Raw genomic sequence first — 18,938 nt, 5'->3', positions numbered from 1 at the left:
CACTGACATTTTAGCTCAGTGCACAGTGCAATGGCCAAGCGTTCTCGTTTGCTTTTAAATGTAATACATTGAGATTGATGTTTTAAACAATATAGTTTGAGTGGAATTTTAGGAGATGTTTATGAAATCGGAATGACCAACAGTTCTGCTGCCGAAGCCAACATGCTCCAAATCTGCTTTCTCCATCACTTGTAATGGCCATACAATATTGCACATTTTTTGTAGGCTATGAACTGAGAATGTACAAAGGGTCTTTTGAGAACGCTGCTGGTGGTTGCTTGCTTTACATCAGCATCCTGGTATTCTGAAAATCACACACTACTTTCAGATGTGGTCTCTAGTGATGACCTATTTGTAACATAATTCATAGGATGCCTCACCCTCACACCCCCGCACCATCACACCACCTCACACACCCTCACCCTCACCCTCACACACCCTCACCCACTCACCCTCATACGCCCTCACACCCTCCCCGTACACCCTCACCCCCACTCACACACCCTCACCCACACACACCCTCACTCACACACCCTCACCCTCACACCCCCTCACAAAGCCTCACCGTCACAAAGCCTCACCTTCACACACCCTCACCCTCACACCCCTTCACACCCTCACCCCCACCCCTTCACACCCTTTCACACCCCTCACTCCCTCACCCTCATACCCCCTCACCCTTGCCTCCCCATCACACCCCCTCACCCTCAGACCCCCTCACCCTCAGACCCCCTCACCCTCAGACCCCCTCACCCTCACACCCCCTCACCCTCACACCCCCTCACTATCTCACACCCCCTCACCCTCACACCCCCTCACTATCACACACCCTCTCGCCTTCACACACCCCTCACCCTCACTCGCCCTCACACACCCTCACACACCCTCTCGCCCTCACTCGCCCTCTCACCCTCACACCCCTCACCCTCACAAACCCCTCACACCCTCACACCCCCACACCCCTCACCCCCCCTCACCCTCACACCCCTCACCCTCCCTCACCCACCCTCACCCTTACAGCCCCTCACCCTCACACCCCCTCACTCTCACACCCCTCCATCACACCCCCTCTTCTTCACACACACCCTCACCCTCACACACCCCCTCACCCTCACACACCCCCTCACCCTCACACACCCTCTCACCCTCACACACCCTCCCTCACCCTCTAACTCTCACGCACCCTCCCTCACCCTCTCACACCCTCCCTCACCCTCTCACCCTCACACTCACCCTCAATCACTCTCACACCCCCTCACCCTCACACCTGGTGCTCTGTGTGTGTCGCTGTGTGTGTGTGTGTGTGGCGCTGTGTGTGTGTGTGGCATTGTGTGTGTGTGTGTGGCGCTGTGTGTGTGTGTATGTGGTGCTCTGTATGTGTTTGTTTGTGGCTCTGTGTGTGTGTCTCTGTGTGTGTGTGTGGCTCTGTGTGTGTGTGTGTGTGGCTCGATGTGTGTGTGTGTGTGGCTCTGTGTGGGTGCAAATGCAATAGGTCTCACATTTGCGAGAGATTAAGCTATTGGCATTGTAAATGACAGTGCCATTTATTTATCTGTTTTCAAAACAAACACATAAATAACAATTTTGTCATTTACAATGCCAATAGCTCTAACTTTTGCAAAGGCGAGACCGTTGCATTGTAAATGCTTGTTTGCATAGGATTTCCCAACAATAAATATGTTGCCAAAACTATTTTTGGACAGTTACATTTATGCAAAGAGAGGTAAAAAGAGTCCAGGCAGATGTGAGGCCCACATTACCTATCCTACACTCACCGCCACGAGTTCTTTAAGTTACTCAAAGGTCAGCCTGAATAACTCCCATTTTAGTTTTTTGCATTCCAAAGCTTTGGCACTTCCCAAGCAAGTCAACCACATAAAAATCATATGTCGCAGAACAAGCCGTACAGGTCTCTGAATGTCAGCTCAAGTCCCATATCTTTTACTGGTTGACAAATTTTCTGGTGCAGTGGCCACAGTCTGACATAACTATGATAGGACTTTTTGTTGAAAAGGATACAGGTTGCTGCATAAAATATGTTATGCAATGGAACATGTACAACACAAGACTATCTAGGGAATAGTGGAACACATACCAGTGGGCGATAACCCAGAGATATGACTCAAAACCCTTTACAATTTTGGTAGGCAATATGTAGGGTCTTAACGTATGCTATGAAAATTGAATACACACTCATGCAGTCTTGGTCCTAGATTTTAGTATAAAAACCCATGCTAATGGCTGCAGAGGTGGGGTATTTGTGCATTGCTCTTTACAGGAAAGGTTCTATTTATAATTTCTAATCTACAGTGGATGGATTTCCCCCACACACTTTGATGACCACCATCTCATCACTATACGCTGCATCTTCTACTGAAGTATGCATCTTCAGAAAGGTAGTGCAAGCAGCAAAGGCGCTACAATTCCTACTCTGAGATTACTTTGAGAGTTGTGCGCTTGAATTTTGGTAATTTGAATAAATCCATTGTTCAACTATTATCTATTACTGAGAATCAATATTGATTGTTTATTAAGTACCTTCGAATGTATGTTAAAATAGAAATCAACAAGCTTCCTATAAAGGAATGAATACTATTGTTCCACCTGTTTGCAATTGTCCCTTGATTTTAGTTGATAATGGATGTGAGAAGTGCAGGGGGAACCTTGTTTGCCTTTGATTACTATATTTTGGTACAGGATTTGAAGTAGAGTGAAGTTAGCTACCAGAGCACATCTCCTCTCACATGCACAAATAAATGGATGCATTTCCTAATAAAAAGAAGCCTTTTAAAGTAAGAAATCGTAGGAATTGCACGGCATACACCATAAGGTTGTATAGAACCACGGAGCATGACAGCCTGTCTGCTGAATTTATATTCAGTGTTTATTTAGAGACAAGTCTGAGGTTTCTAAGCCCTAAGTTCCAAAGCTTTAGTGTGAGAAGTCAGTGGCAGTGCCACCACTAAAAGAAGCATCAACTGAGGAAAAGCAGAAAGGCCTGAAAATATGGTCCTTTCGCCATAAGTGTGATCCTTTGAGATCATTAAGTAGTAAAATATACAAATAAAGTTCAAATTCTAGAGCTTTTGGGTTGTGCCCTGGTAGTGCATAGAGACTAGTTTTGGTATAGACACATATTGGATGACTTTCATCCATGTGCAAAATATTGTGGAGTGACTAATATGGCCGTAAACATAAGGAAGGAAGGAGCCCAAATGACTATGGCTGGCTTCACTCACCATTCATGGACAACCCCTCGCTGAGCTCAGGACTGTGAAACTAATTCTGCTCTTGTCTCGCCTTAGATGGTCTGCCCTTCAGCTTCTGGATGGGGCGTAACTATGAGAGGCACTTCTACTGGGGTGGATCGGACCCGGGAGTCCAAAGATGTGCATGTGGCATGGACAAGAACTGCGCAGACCCCAGATTCTTCTGCAACTGCGACGCTGAGCACATGCTGTGGTAAGCCGCCTCCCACAACCTGCAGTAGCCCCCCCCCAATTATTTTGTTATCTCTGGATCCTGTAATGTAAATGGTTTCCCACCGTGCTACATCTGAATTTTCAGAATCAAAGGACATTTTCTGTAAATGATTTTGGTGGCTGCCCACCATGATCTTTACAGACTCAGGGGCATATTTACATGGGGTTATCGCCATCAAGTCATCACTTTTGTTGATGTTCTGGTGGTGATAAGCCCTTTGCCTTATTTACAAGGCAGCATAAAGTGTAAATAAGGCTTATTTTTGTGCAGCACTTCGGGTGTAAGAGGCGGGCAATGGGTGTTGCGCTGGGCATTCCACCACAACACCCATTGCTTTTTGACGCTGCCCCATATTTATAAGGCTAGTGTAAATATGGGGCAGCGCCAAAAATAAGACCAGGGAAAACCAGGTCTTAAACTGGCGCAATGACGAGAAATTATGAATTTCTTCTTGTTTTGCTGTTTCTATGTGTGCTGCAGAATACAGCACACATAGAAAGAGCAAATCACCATTAATGATTGTTCATGTGCTGGAAGGTGTTCCTTCCTGCTCATGAATAGTCTTCCTGCACATAAACAATCATTAGATAATGATAAGTTGCACTTTTATGTGTGCGGCATTCTACAGCACACATAGAAGTTACAATTCGCATGTGCAGGAAGGGACACCATCCTGCGCATGAACAATAATTCCTCGCAACGCAGGCACTCTTGCACTAAAGTGCAAGGTTGCCTGTGCTGGCGCTCGGCAGCTAAATTTAGCGCTAGAGAAAATGCAGCGATGCGCTGCATAATTGTACATTTGGCACATCACTGTGTTTTCAGAATGATGGAGAACGGTACTACCAAATGTGGCATAACACCTCGCTCCACAATTCTGTTGTAAATAAGCCCCCCTAGTCGCCATAAGTAAGCTGCCTGTCACTATATGTCAATAGTGGGGTTGTGCATTAGAAATGCTAACAAGTGACTGCCAGAAAGGGAACGGCCTCAAGGTGGGTATGTTTTCGCAGGGGATTGGCCACGCATTATACCTATAGAACTCAATGAATTAACAACCTGCACAATCAAGGATCCTACGTGTATCTAATTATGACTGTTGACTGTTCAATGAGACTGGGGACATTTATGGTTAACTTTTGCTTCAGTTTCATTGAGGGAGCGCTGACTAGGCATGGTGCTGGTCATTACCTTTAGGGTCAGTAATTAATGTTTTATTTTTTCATTGGAATAGTTGGCCTAATGGTCCTATAAGATTCTTTCACTTTTCAGTACCGCTTGAAAACATCCCGGACTCTAAGGGTGTAGCATTGTTACGCTGTAGTACTGGTCCCAGGCGTGCATGTGGTGAGGAACCCATCGCATAGTGGTTCCGCCTGCTCCTTGTGATACCTTTCTTTGCTGTCAATGCAGGCGCAGTGATAAAGGACTACTGAACTATGTAGATCACCTGCCCGTCATGCAGGTAGTTGTCGGTGACACCAATCGCACCAGCTCAGAGGCCTGGTTTTCAGTGGGACCATTGCGTTGCTATGGAGACAGTGAGTACCACATTCGACCCTTTTCTATTTCTATTCCACTGCTCAGAGAAAGAGAGTACGATGGTGGGAGCTGGAAATGTGTTGTTAACAATGGCATAATCAGGGATAAGTCTTAGTTATTTAGTGTATTTAAAATTCTCAGGTCATTGTTTTAAGAGACAGAAGTATTGAGGTGAAATTTCATTTATATGAGATTTCTCTTCGACCAAGTCAGTTGCCTTCAGTGGAATGATAGCTCTTTTAATATTCAATCATAACCTACATTTTATTGACAAATGGTTTTTGAACGTGCATGCCTTTTACTTCACTCCAGTGTCATACATTTTATTGCTCACTGACTCCATATTTGTTGCATTTGCCATCAAGGGTTCTCACGTCACTAGGGGAGTACTCATTGGTTAGTGTAAGCAGACAAGAGAACTGCATAACAGGAAGTAGATTACTGCATCACCAGTAGCGGCTCCTCTGCTAAGACGGAGGAGCGTCACCACACTACTCGTTGAGCAGGGCATAATAAAAATAAAATGATAATAACAAGGAGTTATTATCATTTTATTTTTCTTTGCGGGACTCCAGCCAGGTCGGGCGGGGCAGCGCTCAACTCGCTGCCAGCAGAGGGAGCAGGAGGGGTTTGTACTCCCTTCCTAAATGCTCATGACGGATTGGCCAACCTTCTAGGGCCAGCCAAACAGTCATGCGCACTTGCCATGTTTTCCACTGGGCTGCATTGCCCAGCCCAGTGGAGAACAAGCCCAGTCTCCCAGGTACTGCCTGAGCAGCCAAACAGGACACTCAAATCAATCACGACGCTGCTCCTGCAGCGTTATGATTGGCTGGGAGAGTCCGGAAGCCTGGGGCTGAGGAGAGATGTACGGTGGTGGCAGTGGCGTAGAAGGTAAGTTTCATTTTTATTATTATTTCATGCCTCATGCCCCCCTCCCCACCACTCCTGTACAGAGGCAGCCACCACTGTGCATCACATATCTTTGATCTACCATAGGAGTGCATTTATATCTCCTGTATATGAACTCTGAACCTCCCATTGGGTGCAGTAATGGTGCACTGGGACGTTTGATGCAAACAACTCCCTTCTTCCCATTCCCTCACCTGCCTCTTATTCAGCATTCCATTCCTCTACATCAACCTCTGCCCCATGCGGCCATTTTTCCCCACAGTGAGCATGCATGCATGTGGATGAGCTTATTTGACTGTAAGAAGCATGAATGCTGCTGTCTGGTACCTGTTCTGTGTGGAGAAGATATGCTGCCTGCTGTGCCTTACTAGGTCAGTGTTCTGCTCCCACATGATGCACCGCACTTGGTATGTAGACTTTTTGTTTCCTTTTCTTCATTTTCTGTCCCTCATTTACTGCCAGTGTGACATCCGTACCCTCTCACGGCAGGACTGCAGCACTTGTGTATATTGGTGAATGATCCCTTCCTCATTCACCAATTGTATGGTTTGCATAGGGAAACACCAACCCCCAATAAAAGAGGCTTTTTGCCAAGCTTGTCTCTTGTTTGGATTTAAATTTTATTTTTGCAATTGCCTTAAAACGTTGAGTGCTCATGACGGCTCCCGGCCGTCATGAGTCACGGTAGTCATGTGCTCATGACAGCCGGGAGCCGTCCGAACGTTGCCGCTCCGCCCACGTGCGGTTAATTCCCCGCCTGTGCGGGAGAATTAATCAGTGGGTGGAGTTCGGACGGCTACCAGGCATCATGAGCACACGCCTACTGTGACTCATGACGGCCGGGAGCCGTCCTCAGTATGGCAGCGCCACACCCAGCCCCGCTCCCTCTCGCACCGTGGGGGAATTTGCCCCGCAGCGAAGGGGTTAAAGGTTGCTTGATGGCAAGTTAGAAAGTGCTCAATCACATTTTGATTCTTGAAAGAGAGGCTAGTGGAAGCAGGGCCGGACTGACCGTAGTGGCCATCGGGTGTTTTCCAGTGGGCCGTAAAGGTGAGAGCTGGTTTACAAGCAGTGGGGCCGGTTTACAAGCAGTGGGGGCTGGTTTTCAAGCAGTCCTGCAATATTGGCCCCTATAACAAAAGCGGCAGCCGTGGTACTTAGGCAGCTGGCAGCAGTGCTGAAGCAGCAGCAGTGTTTCTCACTAGAACCCCACAACCCCTCACCTCCTCCTCCTGCCTCCCCCCTCCCCCCAAGCCGGTCAAGCTCAATCGACAGGGCTGGTTTGTATTCCCAGTCCGGCCCTGAGTGGAAGGTGTGATTCTATCTTCAGTCTAGGGCTAAGTGGCTAGTATTGACTCATGTTACCATTACCTTTGTAGCACATAGGTGGTACAAGGAAGTAGGGGCCAAACTGGTGCACTTGTAGTCTGCTAAAACACAGCTTTAAATAGTATGCACTGTAATGATATGCATAATATTGTCTTGAGAGCCACCAAATTCAAAGCACTGCTTTAATTCTTCCAGCAATAGGCAGAGTAGAGATGCAGTGGCTCTACGATAGGGGTAAAAAAACAACAAAGCCTCATTAACAAGTGAATGGTCTTCAAAGACCTTTGAAGTACTCGGGTGTGGCTGGCGGCTGAAAAACTGTCTGTATGTGGGCCCGGGAAGCTGCCGGGGTTGACACACACATGGGGGGGGGGGAATGTGAGGAGCTGGAATCAGGGAAAAGGTGAAATCGGGGCACCCTGTAAGCTATTTCAGGTTCTCCTAACTTCAAGCTTGCACCTTTACACCCATATTTTATACAAGCGGTCAAAGGTCGCCCAGTTCATAAAGGACACTATACAAGAAAGTGCCAACAAGGAGATAAAAGCAAAGTAGTCGTGGGCACAAGCTGCTCCTACTCAATGCCTCCCTTAGTGAAACTTATCGTGTTCTTACAGCGCCGCAAAGGCACACACGCTACATAAAAGAAGGAATAAAAAAACCTGAAACAAATGGTGCAGAGAATCGAGGGAGGAGGTGGCTCGTTATATAACAATGCTGACTTTGGAGCTGGAGAACCTCGGCGTGGGCTGTATTAATTATAAATATATAAATCCCAGCACCCTGTAAGGTATTTCAGGTCCTCCTGACTTCAAACTTGCACTTTTCACAAGCGCTGGCTACGCACCCATATTTTATACAAGCGGCTAAAGGCAGCCCAGTTCATAAAGGTGACCACTGTCTGTGTCAGAAGCGATAAGTAATGCACAGTCTTAGGTACATGTTCGGGGAAAAGGCAAAAATCTGGCGAGTTAATGGAATCACAGCTGGTTTCACGTACATTAAATAAATTGGCTACAAAGTCTAGTGAATTGTTGGAAACATAATTCCAAAGTGCCTAGTGAAGCAGCCAAGAAACGTTTCATTATGAAAGTAGCATGTACAAATATGTAAAGGTCAGACGCATACCTGTTGGCTACCAAACAACCCGCAAGGTATATGGTTAATCTGGAAATTTATTGTGGGGCTCTAGTGTGGCTACAAAATTAAATGGAAAAGTCAAATGTTAGTGTGGAGGAGGTCTATTAAATAAAAAAGTCACTGCCATAACACAGTTCTGATAGACTCCAGTTTAGAATGCGACCACATTGTCTTGAGACACGTACCTGTGGTTAAGAAGCGTGGCGCACATGGAAAGTGCAAACGTTACTAAGAAAGAGCAACTGCAAGCCTTGATAAGCCTGTAATAAATGGAAACGTAGGTTGTAAAGTTGTGTGCATTTAAGTGGGCAGAACAAAGTAACGATAAAACACAGAGCGTGTGCAGTTTATCTATGGAAGTCCAGCCAATCCTCCCAAGAGCGTTGTCGGAATAGAGTAAACCGGCGTGTGTAACAGGCTCAGCATTTGTGTTGTTTCAAGTAGTCCAGAGTGAAAAAGAACTACAAACTGGCAGTGAACTGTTGAAGGGCAAAAGCGGCCGCCATCTAAATACAGAGCCACCGTAATAGTAATAATAAGTACATAGATGCATAACTAAATAACTTTCAGGGGGCATAATTACTGGGGTGCGTGTGTGGTGGTGTGCGATCAGGCATGCGTAGCATTGTTTCAAGTGATCGATTTACATATATTTAGATTTCATGTAATTTGGCAAAGAGACAGCCCGGACAACTGGTTATGATCCCTAAGGTGCACCATGCGCCACCGGAGACCCCTGGAAACGTGAGGCGACTGACTCACAGGGAAAACATTATGCTCCTTGGTCACTTACGCACGCACCGGAGAGCACTTTACTGAGCCAGGACTCCTCTTTGGGGAGCCCCGCCAGTCAGCTGGAGCCACGAGCCCTGCTGCAGAAGCTAGTACGGGTCTTGTGTAATTGTCGACTTTGTATTAAGAGCGCTAGGAGTTCTGTTCAGCTGGGGTTTCAATCAGCACCTATTATCAGTAATGACAGCCTAGTGCTCTGCTCTCCGATAAAAGGCCAGCTGCCACTCCTCGCGCTCCCAGAACAACAAGTAATGTGGAAGAGCACGCGCGCTTGCTTCCACGAAACCAGTTGGACACCTTCATTCCATGGTTACCGTGTGTCTACCAGCTGGGAACTAATCAGCTTTAAAAATAAGAAGTTCAAGTTTTATTCTGCCTTTAATAATGTGCTAACTAGAAGAAAACATTTTTCTTCTTCAAAGTCAGGTTTCATTCTGTGAGAGTTGCCCAGAAGAGGTTATTTATTTATTTTGAGAAGTGGGGGAGCTGTAAAGCACTCCAATAAATCAGTTTTAAAGTTAAAAAACAATTGCAGCCGCAAAAGCCAAGATAACGATCAGGGAGGAATGCAGCTGGTACAATGCGCGCCGCTGCTCGCTTCCGAGATCCCTAGGCCATGAGAGTGAAAGTTTTGAGGAAGGGTGGGCCATGCATCTTTGGCCATTTGCATGCTTTCATTATTAAAAACCACACACAAAGGCCAATGTGATGCAGACCCACACGGAGAAATCTCTTAGAAGTCTGAAGTGGCTCCAAAAGGCCCTCTCTTAGGTCAGCGCATGTACGCTGCGCTAGGCTCGACCCAAAAAACAAAATATGAGAGACATAAGATGGGTAGGTAGAAAGAAGAAAGTAATGGGCAAAGGAAATAAAAATATATAATGGAAAAAAGGTGAATGGTAAGACATAAATGTGAAAGTAAGAATGAATGAATTAATGGATGGGAAGTTGAAAGGGGTAATGGAACAGTGAAAGCATCAATCGGTTAAAATAGGTAAATTACTGGAAAGATGAAGAATGGGCATACAGCCCAGCTCTGTCAAGATTTCCGTGTCCATTGCTGATGTGCTGCTCCAGTGCAGGATTTTTCTTTGAATTCTGAAACCTGTAGTCGATTCATTCCATTGTACAACAAAACTACAAATACCAGAATTCAAAGAAAAAAATCTTAATCCAATGTTGTCTTCCTCATTTTAAGCCTTGCTTTGCTTTCCTCCTGCCAAGAATAGTTTCATACTGGAACTTGCTCTTAGCTTAGATATATTCTTCAGGAAGATGCATTACAGTGAAAGCTCTGTAATGCTGCAAGAGGTTTTATGATAGGAATACGCAGACAGGTAGGTTAGGTTGGAGAGAGTTTATTCCTGACACAGTAGGTAAATGAATGTCCCATCAGGAATACATGTAACGTCCAACTCAACCCTGATGACCCTGGCTAACTGCCTACCAAGCAACCTCCATCACCTTGGTACTCTACAGCATCACTAGTTGTCCTGACAGGCAGGACACCAAACTCTCTTCAAGGGTCCACTCTTGTAGCGGTAAGCTGGAAGATGGGTCATTTGAGAGGAAGTTAAACTGAAGTGTCTTGGGAAGCTTCAGCTTTGTGTTTGGCTTGATGAGTAGAACATCAATTAATGTATGAAATGACTGGGATGAGGACAGGTTAGGTAGAGGGAGCATGATTCTTCTTTCTGTGAAACCTTTGAAACTTCCTGAGCATGGATTGTACTTCCATAAAACGAGGTAAGACAGCAGCTTGAGGTTGACCTCTGAGGGGGACTATCTTTATAATTGTATTGGGAATCCTCTTGCCGGATCTCAATAAATCTATGGGCCTTAATATGACTTTGGCGGTCTCGGAATGGGGCCGCCACGCTGCTGCCCTGTTCCATGACCACCAAAGCCATTTAAGCACGACTTATTTTTACTATGGTGGGCGGTTCTTTGGCAGTCCTACTGCGGGCCTTTAAAAAAGTCACTGCAATAGGAGCCTCAAAGGCAGTTCCTGCAGGGCATGGACTATGAAGTCCATGCCCTGCAGGAACTGGGGGTGCATGCACACAGGGGGTTACAACATGTGCTCCCCTGAATGCACCCCATGGCATAGAGGCAACAGGTTCCCCATATCAGACTTTTCACGGAGGTCGCACCGCCATGAAAAGTGTGGCAGTGAGGAACCTCTTGATATTCTTGGTGGTGTCTCAGTGGCACCGCCAGGTATTAGGGGCCTCACAACTTTACGCCACCTCCAGGGATCGTGGATCCCTGGCGGCAGCAGCGGTCCCGTGGTGGACAACTGTCACAGACCTAATGCAGCAAGTTCAGCGGTCCATTGTAACTTGTAATAAGGGCCTATGACATTCCTTCTTCCTGATTAGTTAATAGTAGATCGCAAGTTAAGGGCTTAATTTTTGGCCCTTCTGAATGTGATTAGCACAAGGTGTGTCTATTGTTATGAGAGGGTAAAGGCCATGTCTGTGTATCCTCTAGGAAACAACTGGAACACGGTTTCGTTCAACAGAGGAGCCAGCCTGATCTTCCCAACCTTCAATCCCGGCTCAAGCTTAGACATCTCGTTCTTCTTCAAAACCACAGCTTCATCTGGAGTCTTCCTGGAAAACACAGCCTACAGAGAATGGCACTACATGCCCAGGACCTACATCCGAATAGAACTTAACAGTAAGTCTTTAGAATTCTACTATCAAGTGGACAAATTCATGTTTAGGGAGAGACTACAGTCATGCATGTTCTCTGCAAACTATATAGCAATAAAATGTAGAACCAGCCCTGCAATAGCCGGCACTGCCATTAGTAATCTCAGGTGACACCAAGGAGCTGTCCTTGCTACACAACCTTCTTGATGAATTCACCCACTTACTGCTCTGTTTGCTAGTCACACACAATCAGAATAGAATTGTGTTTGAATCCTAGTATTAAAGACCGGTATCCATGCTCCATTCTCAAATTTTAGATCCATTTTCTGATATAGTCATCGATATTGCAGTTCATATGCGTTTCATTTTTATAAGTAAGGTGTCCATAAACCTCTATATTGTTTCAAAAGTTTTGTCAAAATATATCTGAGAGCTCAGAGAAGAAACATGTCAGTGGAAGCATGCACTCCCAGAGCTGACAGAATGTAAATTGCCATTAAGCGTTTCAGTGCATACGTTTTTGTGTTAATCTTTTTAAATTTGAGGCTACAGTTCTGTGATCGCCTTTCCACAGGGCTCAATGCTCAGTGTGTTTGAAGGCCATATGTAAGCAGCACAGCTGAGTGCACCTGCTATTAAATGCAGATCCTCTGGTTTATCATTGTGGGGTGAACAAAAATGTTGACTCTCACTGGCTATTGCCAAGCGCGGTGGGTGGGTGGTGTGCTTCTTTGACCAAAAAAACACAATATATAGTGAGGTAGAGGACTACCATACCTAGTGTGCCATGAAACACAAAGAAGACTACACTTGTATGTACATACACAAGTTTGGTCTCATGAAGAACTAGTTCCCTGATACCATATTTCTGCTCAGATACAATGCATAAATATTTCTAGCACTCAACCACAATTTGGGACTTAATGTATGGGTCTTTGGATTATTGGAGGAATGGAGGAGTCAACAAGGCAGCCATTTAACTGTGCTGTTCTCCACTTCAAACATGTCTTATCACTGGTGGGGTGAGAACCCTCTGAGATGTAGCTGTCAACACCAGAAGCAGAGTCGTGCATACAATTAATTGCTGACAGGCGTGTGCTTCTAAAAGAGCAAGAGTGCAGGAGAAAAGTCAGTCACATCTTAGGATAATACATGAAGAATCCTAATTGTTCCAAAATCCAGCCTACACCAAACAATTGCTTTCCCTATACAAATACCCTGACGTATAGCAGCACTGTACAATGTAAACAGAAGGGACCCCCTGAAAATGGATGACGTTCCTAGGACAGGGCAACAATATTTCAAAAATAAACAATTCCTAGGCAACAAGTGAGCCCGCCGATTGGCAGGTCAAGCAACTCAGTAGATGAAAAGAATGAACAACAGTGTACTGAACAGATGATAACAAATTGATTAGACAAAAATGTTACATTTATTGTAAAAAATTATACATGTAGAATATATACACACTACAATAAGCAATCATAAACATGATGGCAATATGTGTCAAACAATAAAAAACATGAAACAATAAAAACATTACATATATGGTATTAAAACTCAGTTTCAGCTATAAAATTTCTACAACACAAGAGTTAAAATATTGGTCTATAATATAACACCGTGGGTATAATGTTAGTCTCTACGCGCGTTTCGGCGTATTGCACGCCTTCTTCTGGAGAACCACTTGAAGTTCCTAATGAAGAAACGAAAACAAATCATTTCATATGTTACAGTACACTGGAGTTTGACCCATGACTCTAGATAAAGCGTGCAACGAAGAGCTGAGTGGTGCTGACCAAAAAGTTATAAGATTAGAGAAAAGAGATGAAAAAATAAGAAAGAAGAAACCTCACCCTAAGTAGTGATTTAGAAGGGTGGAAAGTGCATGGAAATCGATGGTGAAGTGGAAAGGTTAGCCATAGAAATAATGTTTTACCACGTATGCCCAAGAGTAAATCTAATGTGTGATAAACATGCTAAGATGTTTCTCAAAACTGAGCAATACAATCTTACCTAAAAATATTACCAACAAGCAAAGAGCAAGAAAAATATACCGACAGAGTGTCTCAGGAATTCACAAGAGACCTGATTCGAAAAACTGGAGAAAATAAACAAAATATGTCAATGATAACTTTCTCCATGATTATTTCAAAAGTCGAGGACTGATGTATAATAATAGGTAAAGATTTACAATACCTAATATGATTCGACCCAGTGTAGCTATTATTATTATTATAAGAACCCAACTACAGGGAACTGCTCTGTTCTCGCTGCTTTCATTTATTTCTGCACTTTGCTTGTGAATACAAGGTGCACGGAGGAAAAATAGTCTGTACCTCTCTCTACACCTGCTGCTTGGCCTTGTCAAACATTCCCACAACAGACTGTGGGAAAGGGAAATCTAAATGCTAACCTGCCCCAGATAAAAAGGACAGCCAAAAGTGAAACGTTGTTATTCAATTCTGTAACAATTGGATCAGAAAAAAAGAGAGCCTTTTTTTGCAAGGGTTACCCAAAATTACGACACCCTCTTGTGAAGTGACCACGCAGCAGGATGAGTGATGGATGAATGACCAGAGGTGACACAGCTCTTTGGCTCAGAGCAATCGAATCCTTTCTGCTCAGCTGTCAATCTTTTTCCTGACTTCTTTTGGGTAATAAAAAGGGTCTAAAGAGAATGTTTTAAAGCCATTTTTGCCAAGTAGTAAGAAATATGCTGTTCCTGTTTCTTGCTGCGCGCAAATAAAATGTAAATGGTTAGAACCACAGTCTGCACTAAATTACATTGTATTATATATTTCTTTTTCAGCAACAACTGATCTTGTTTTCATTTATGACATCGGGAAGGGAGATGAAAATGTAACTGTGAGATACCCCTTCCCTCTGAATGACGACGAATGGCACCAGGTGAAGGCTGAAATGAACGTGAAGCTGACCAGGCTGAAGGTGGACAAGTTGCCCTGGGTGGTGAAGCTGACCCCATACCAAAGCTACATCAACCTGACCTTCGACCAGCCCCTTTATGTGGGTAAGCCGCCGCCACCCGCCGCCAGCCTGCAGGGCACCTTAGCAGCATAGGCAAAAACGGAAGTGAACACACGTAACTTCCTCTAGGAAATTATTTGGATTAGCATCTACGATTATTCTGACACTCACTCATGTTATTACAAAATATACATCATTTCAACATCTTGGCTGTATAGCAAATAACAATGATATTTGCCAGTCCTTACAATTACTGTGACATTTACCTACGATTCCGGCAAAGTTAAGCTCTTGTAGTCTTTATTTTGCAGTTTCAAAATATTTGATGGCATTAAAAAAGAAAAAGTGATCAACAAAATTCTTCTATTGCCATTTTAAAGTGAAAACATAATATTATAAAAAATATATAATAAATAGGGATAGTCTTAAGGCATGGTTAAACAGATATTGCTTTAAAAAAGATGTTTAAAATGCCTGCATTTCAAGGTCTGTGTCAATAAAATATGTTGACGGGGGTCAGTTGCTTACCTTTTAACAGGCCTTCTTCAGGACCCCGAGACATACCACAAAACAATTTGTGGTTTACATTCATCTCTGTACTATTTTTAATGATTACAATAATTCCTATTTTGCAGAAAATCAAATTGCCTTGCAGACTTTATTAGATTTTCCTAACTGCAGAATATTCTTGGAGTGTAAATGTCTTTTTGACCACAATATGATGGTTCAGCCCAGCATTTGTTACCACCAACTATGAAGGTTTTGGAATATTACCACAGCTGGTAAACCACAGTGCCGCAGGTCGGGAGTGCCAGCTGAAACGACGAGTACATAAGTGGGTTTCCTGATCACATTCTTTACTAGAGTGATGGCACACGAGCGTGATAGGGACCCGGGTCTGTCTCGGGTGCCAAAGGAATGTTGGAAATGCCTCCATAAAATGTGGACAATGTTCCCACCGTGATGCTAGGAGTTTCAGAGGCACCAAAATAAACAATCAGCCGTACTAGGGCTGGACAGGACTCCACCTGCAGTAGCGACGTGTATAGCAAGCATTGGTAAATTCATTAGGTTTCACCTATTTCATTACTAATAGCTGCTTTTTGTTGTAATTTGTAGCTGGCTTAGTAGTTGTTCAATATAAGTTACAGAAGTGTGTTAAAGTGTTATGACTTGTTTATGGAAAAAGGGCAATATATTGTTCTGTTACTAGTGGTATAGTATTCTGTATGCTAAAATATACAATGAGTAACAACATTGAGAAATTCAGAGCAAGGCATACAATAAAAATAGGTTCATTTCATGTCACTGAAAACAAGTGGTTAAGCATTAGATCCTAACTCATTTCAGCCCCACTGTAATCTGAAGGCAAGAGAAAGTCCTTTGGTCAGTTCTATCCCAGGAGAGCATTTCCGAGCAGACCGTCGGGCCTCTTGGCTATGCAAGGAGCCAGATGCTAAAAGGTCGGGGTCACTGAAGATAGTGGTTGGCAGAGCAAGGGCATCTGGGCCCTAGCAGAGATCAGACGGAAAACCAGGGTTGCACTGAGGTTGCAGGTAAGGCAATCTGAACCCAGAACTAAGTGGGCTTGTGGAGAAGAGGTTCTGGGAACTGCCTTTGGAGATGGGATGGGGAGTGGACAGGACCATTGGAAATACAAATGCAGTGACCCCTACCAATATCAAAATTCCAATAGCAGTAGTTGATCTTCAAGCTGATTTATCCATGTCACAGATATTCAAGATGGTGGCCAAAAAGTCTAGTAGGCGTTGAAGTGGGTAAAGGTGGTACTCCACAGCCTACACGGATGAGTCCAGAAAGAATGCATCCCAGTGTGACATGTTGAGTACAGTTGTTGAGAAAGCATGAACAAAACATGACATAAGCACACCAATCGCTTATTGTAGCAAATGGCAGGGTTTTCAACATGTGATGATCTATGGATTGTCGCTGAGAGTTCCCAATAAGATGTGTGAACAAGCTTGGCTTTAGCCTTGAGCCGATTTAACATGTTTGCTGATGACAAGTAATTTCTGAGCTGCCTTTAGCATTAGCACAAACTAGGGTGACTCGGCACCCCCAATTTGCTGGGACAGGTCTGGAATCCTACCAGCTGTCCCTTCAGATTTCAACAAAGTTAGTTCCTAGAGTCTTTCAAAATAGTAGTTGTTACTGCATAAGTGGGGACCCCCTCTGGGAAGTTTTACTTCCAGGCCAGGGAGAAGAGGGGAAAAAAACTAAAAACAATGGAAATGCTCCCTCAAGGCCTATCTTTCTATTATACTGAGGACTGACTCACTAATGGGCGGCTCAATAATCAGTTAAATCACATCAGTGACACTTGACAATTACAATATGATTCTTATTTCCTTAATTATTTCATTTCTTTATATAATTTATAAGATTTCCTTCTTTTGAAAAAGTGTCACTGATGTGATTTAACTGATTGAGCCCATTAGTGATTCAGTTGCTTGATTTCAAAATTGTAGTCCATCTTCTATGTTTGTTTAATGTCCTGGTTTTTAGGTCGAGCCTGGGCAGGGCATGCGCTGCTCTGAGAGGCATGCTCCGCCCAGTTCCCGCCCATCTTTTCAATTGGCACCTGTTACTGTCCTTTCAAAATCGTTGCTTTTTATTCGTGAATAGGCTCCTCGGCACTGCCTTGCCTGCATTTGTAACCTCCCATAAGGACTGGACTCTTTACTTGTGGTGTTACATGTTCTGCTTTCCCTAATCAACGAGCACTATTTTCTTTAATGATCTTCCCCAATTCCACCCACGACGTCACAGCAGGCTGCCCGCTTTTATATTGTTATTAAAAATTTATTTTTTAATTTCAGCTTTCCCTTTAGTAAACGTGCTTCTTTATTAATTTAATTTATTTATTTATTTTATAGCGCGGTCTGCTTTAACTTTAGCAGCCGCGCTATTTTTTTTGTTGTGAAAGCGCCCTATTCGGTGCTTTCACTTCAATATTGACTGCGGCTCTTTCTTCAGATGCTACTCACTCTAACCTGAATACGGCGAGCAGCATCTAAAGGAAGGGGTGCAGCCACCGTTAAAGTGGTCTCGCATTTGTGAGAATTTGAGGTATTGCCATTAGTAATGATAATGCCTTTTATATATGTGTTGCTTTTTAAAACACATAAATAAAAGTCATTGTCATTTACAATGCCAATAACTTAAACTCTTGCAAATGCAAGACCTACTGCATTGAAAATGCTTGTTGGTTTTCAAATCTGGTCACCCTAGCACAAACAGTCCCAAGGGCATTGGAGTTTTGAGCAGCAATTGTTCGTTTTAAAGTGAGAAAATTTGTTATAAGTTTAGATTGAGGAAATGAACGAATAGTTAGGCCCTGATTAATAGTTAGGAGTAAAAGTGTGGAGATTGCAGGTGGTCAGAACTACCTTTTGTGACCAGTGTTTCCGCACATGGGAAAACTGGGTGGTGTATCTGTGCAGCCGTGACCAGGCGTGGCAGCATACAAGGATAAGAACGACCTGCCTCATAATCAGAGCCTTGGAGTGCAAACCTCCAGTAAGACAGCTATGATGCCCGAGAGAGGAAGTGTTCTGCAGACAGGAGTGAGTGCCTTAGGGATGCTGCAGGAAGGATGTCGTGTTTGGATCCAAAACCAGGTCTGAATACTTGTTGCTGATTTCCCTTCTTGATCACAAGCCGCTAAAGGAAGTGTTTGAAAAGAAGGGGCTAGACTCAATCTCAGCGAGAATTAGAAGATGGGTAAATTCTTTGCAGGAGTTTGTGTTCAAGTTTGAGTATATTCCAGGAAAAACTAATGTCTCGGTTGATTGTTTGTCTAGGCTGGTGGATGTTGTAGAGAGTGGTGAGGAAACTTTGGATGATGATTTGGAGACTCAGTTAAAGGTGTGTGACGTTACTTTGGGAGCGGTGAAGGAGGATGCGTGGAGAGAAGAGCTGAGTAAGGATGAAGATTTAAAGGAAGTCATTAAGTTGTTGGAAGGTGGAGAGTCTCGTTCTTTAAAGAAACCTTGGTCTTTGATTGCTGATGAGTTGGCAGTGGTGGATGGTTTACTCATGAGAGGTACCAGGCTAGTTCCACCTGTTAATCTC

At 44.0% G+C, this 18,938-nt stretch overlaps 1 protein-coding gene across 1 annotated transcript in view; it reads left to right on the top strand.

The window, feature by feature from the left end:
• Window positions 1-18,938, top strand: part of CNTNAP1 (contactin associated protein 1) — a 347,724-nt gene that overhangs the window by 275,015 nt on the left and 53,771 nt on the right. Inside the window, exons 14-17 of the mRNA XM_086924095.1 lie at window positions 3,306-3,462; window positions 4,897-5,024; window positions 11,692-11,880; window positions 14,668-14,886. Of these exons, the coding sequence (XP_086780221.1) occupies window positions 3,306-3,462; window positions 4,897-5,024; window positions 11,692-11,880; window positions 14,668-14,886 (693 nt within the window). The remainder of the gene's footprint in view (window positions 1-3,305; window positions 3,463-4,896; window positions 5,025-11,691; window positions 11,881-14,667; window positions 14,887-18,938) is intronic.

This window comes from Lissotriton vulgaris, chromosome 5 (genome assembly GCF_964263255.1).
Source record: "Lissotriton vulgaris chromosome 5, aLisVul1.2, whole genome shotgun sequence".
Lineage (NCBI taxonomy): Eukaryota > Metazoa > Chordata > Amphibia > Caudata > Salamandridae > Lissotriton > Lissotriton vulgaris.
The sequence above is the reverse complement of the archived record's forward strand: the minus strand, read 5'-3'. Positions and strand labels throughout refer to the sequence as shown.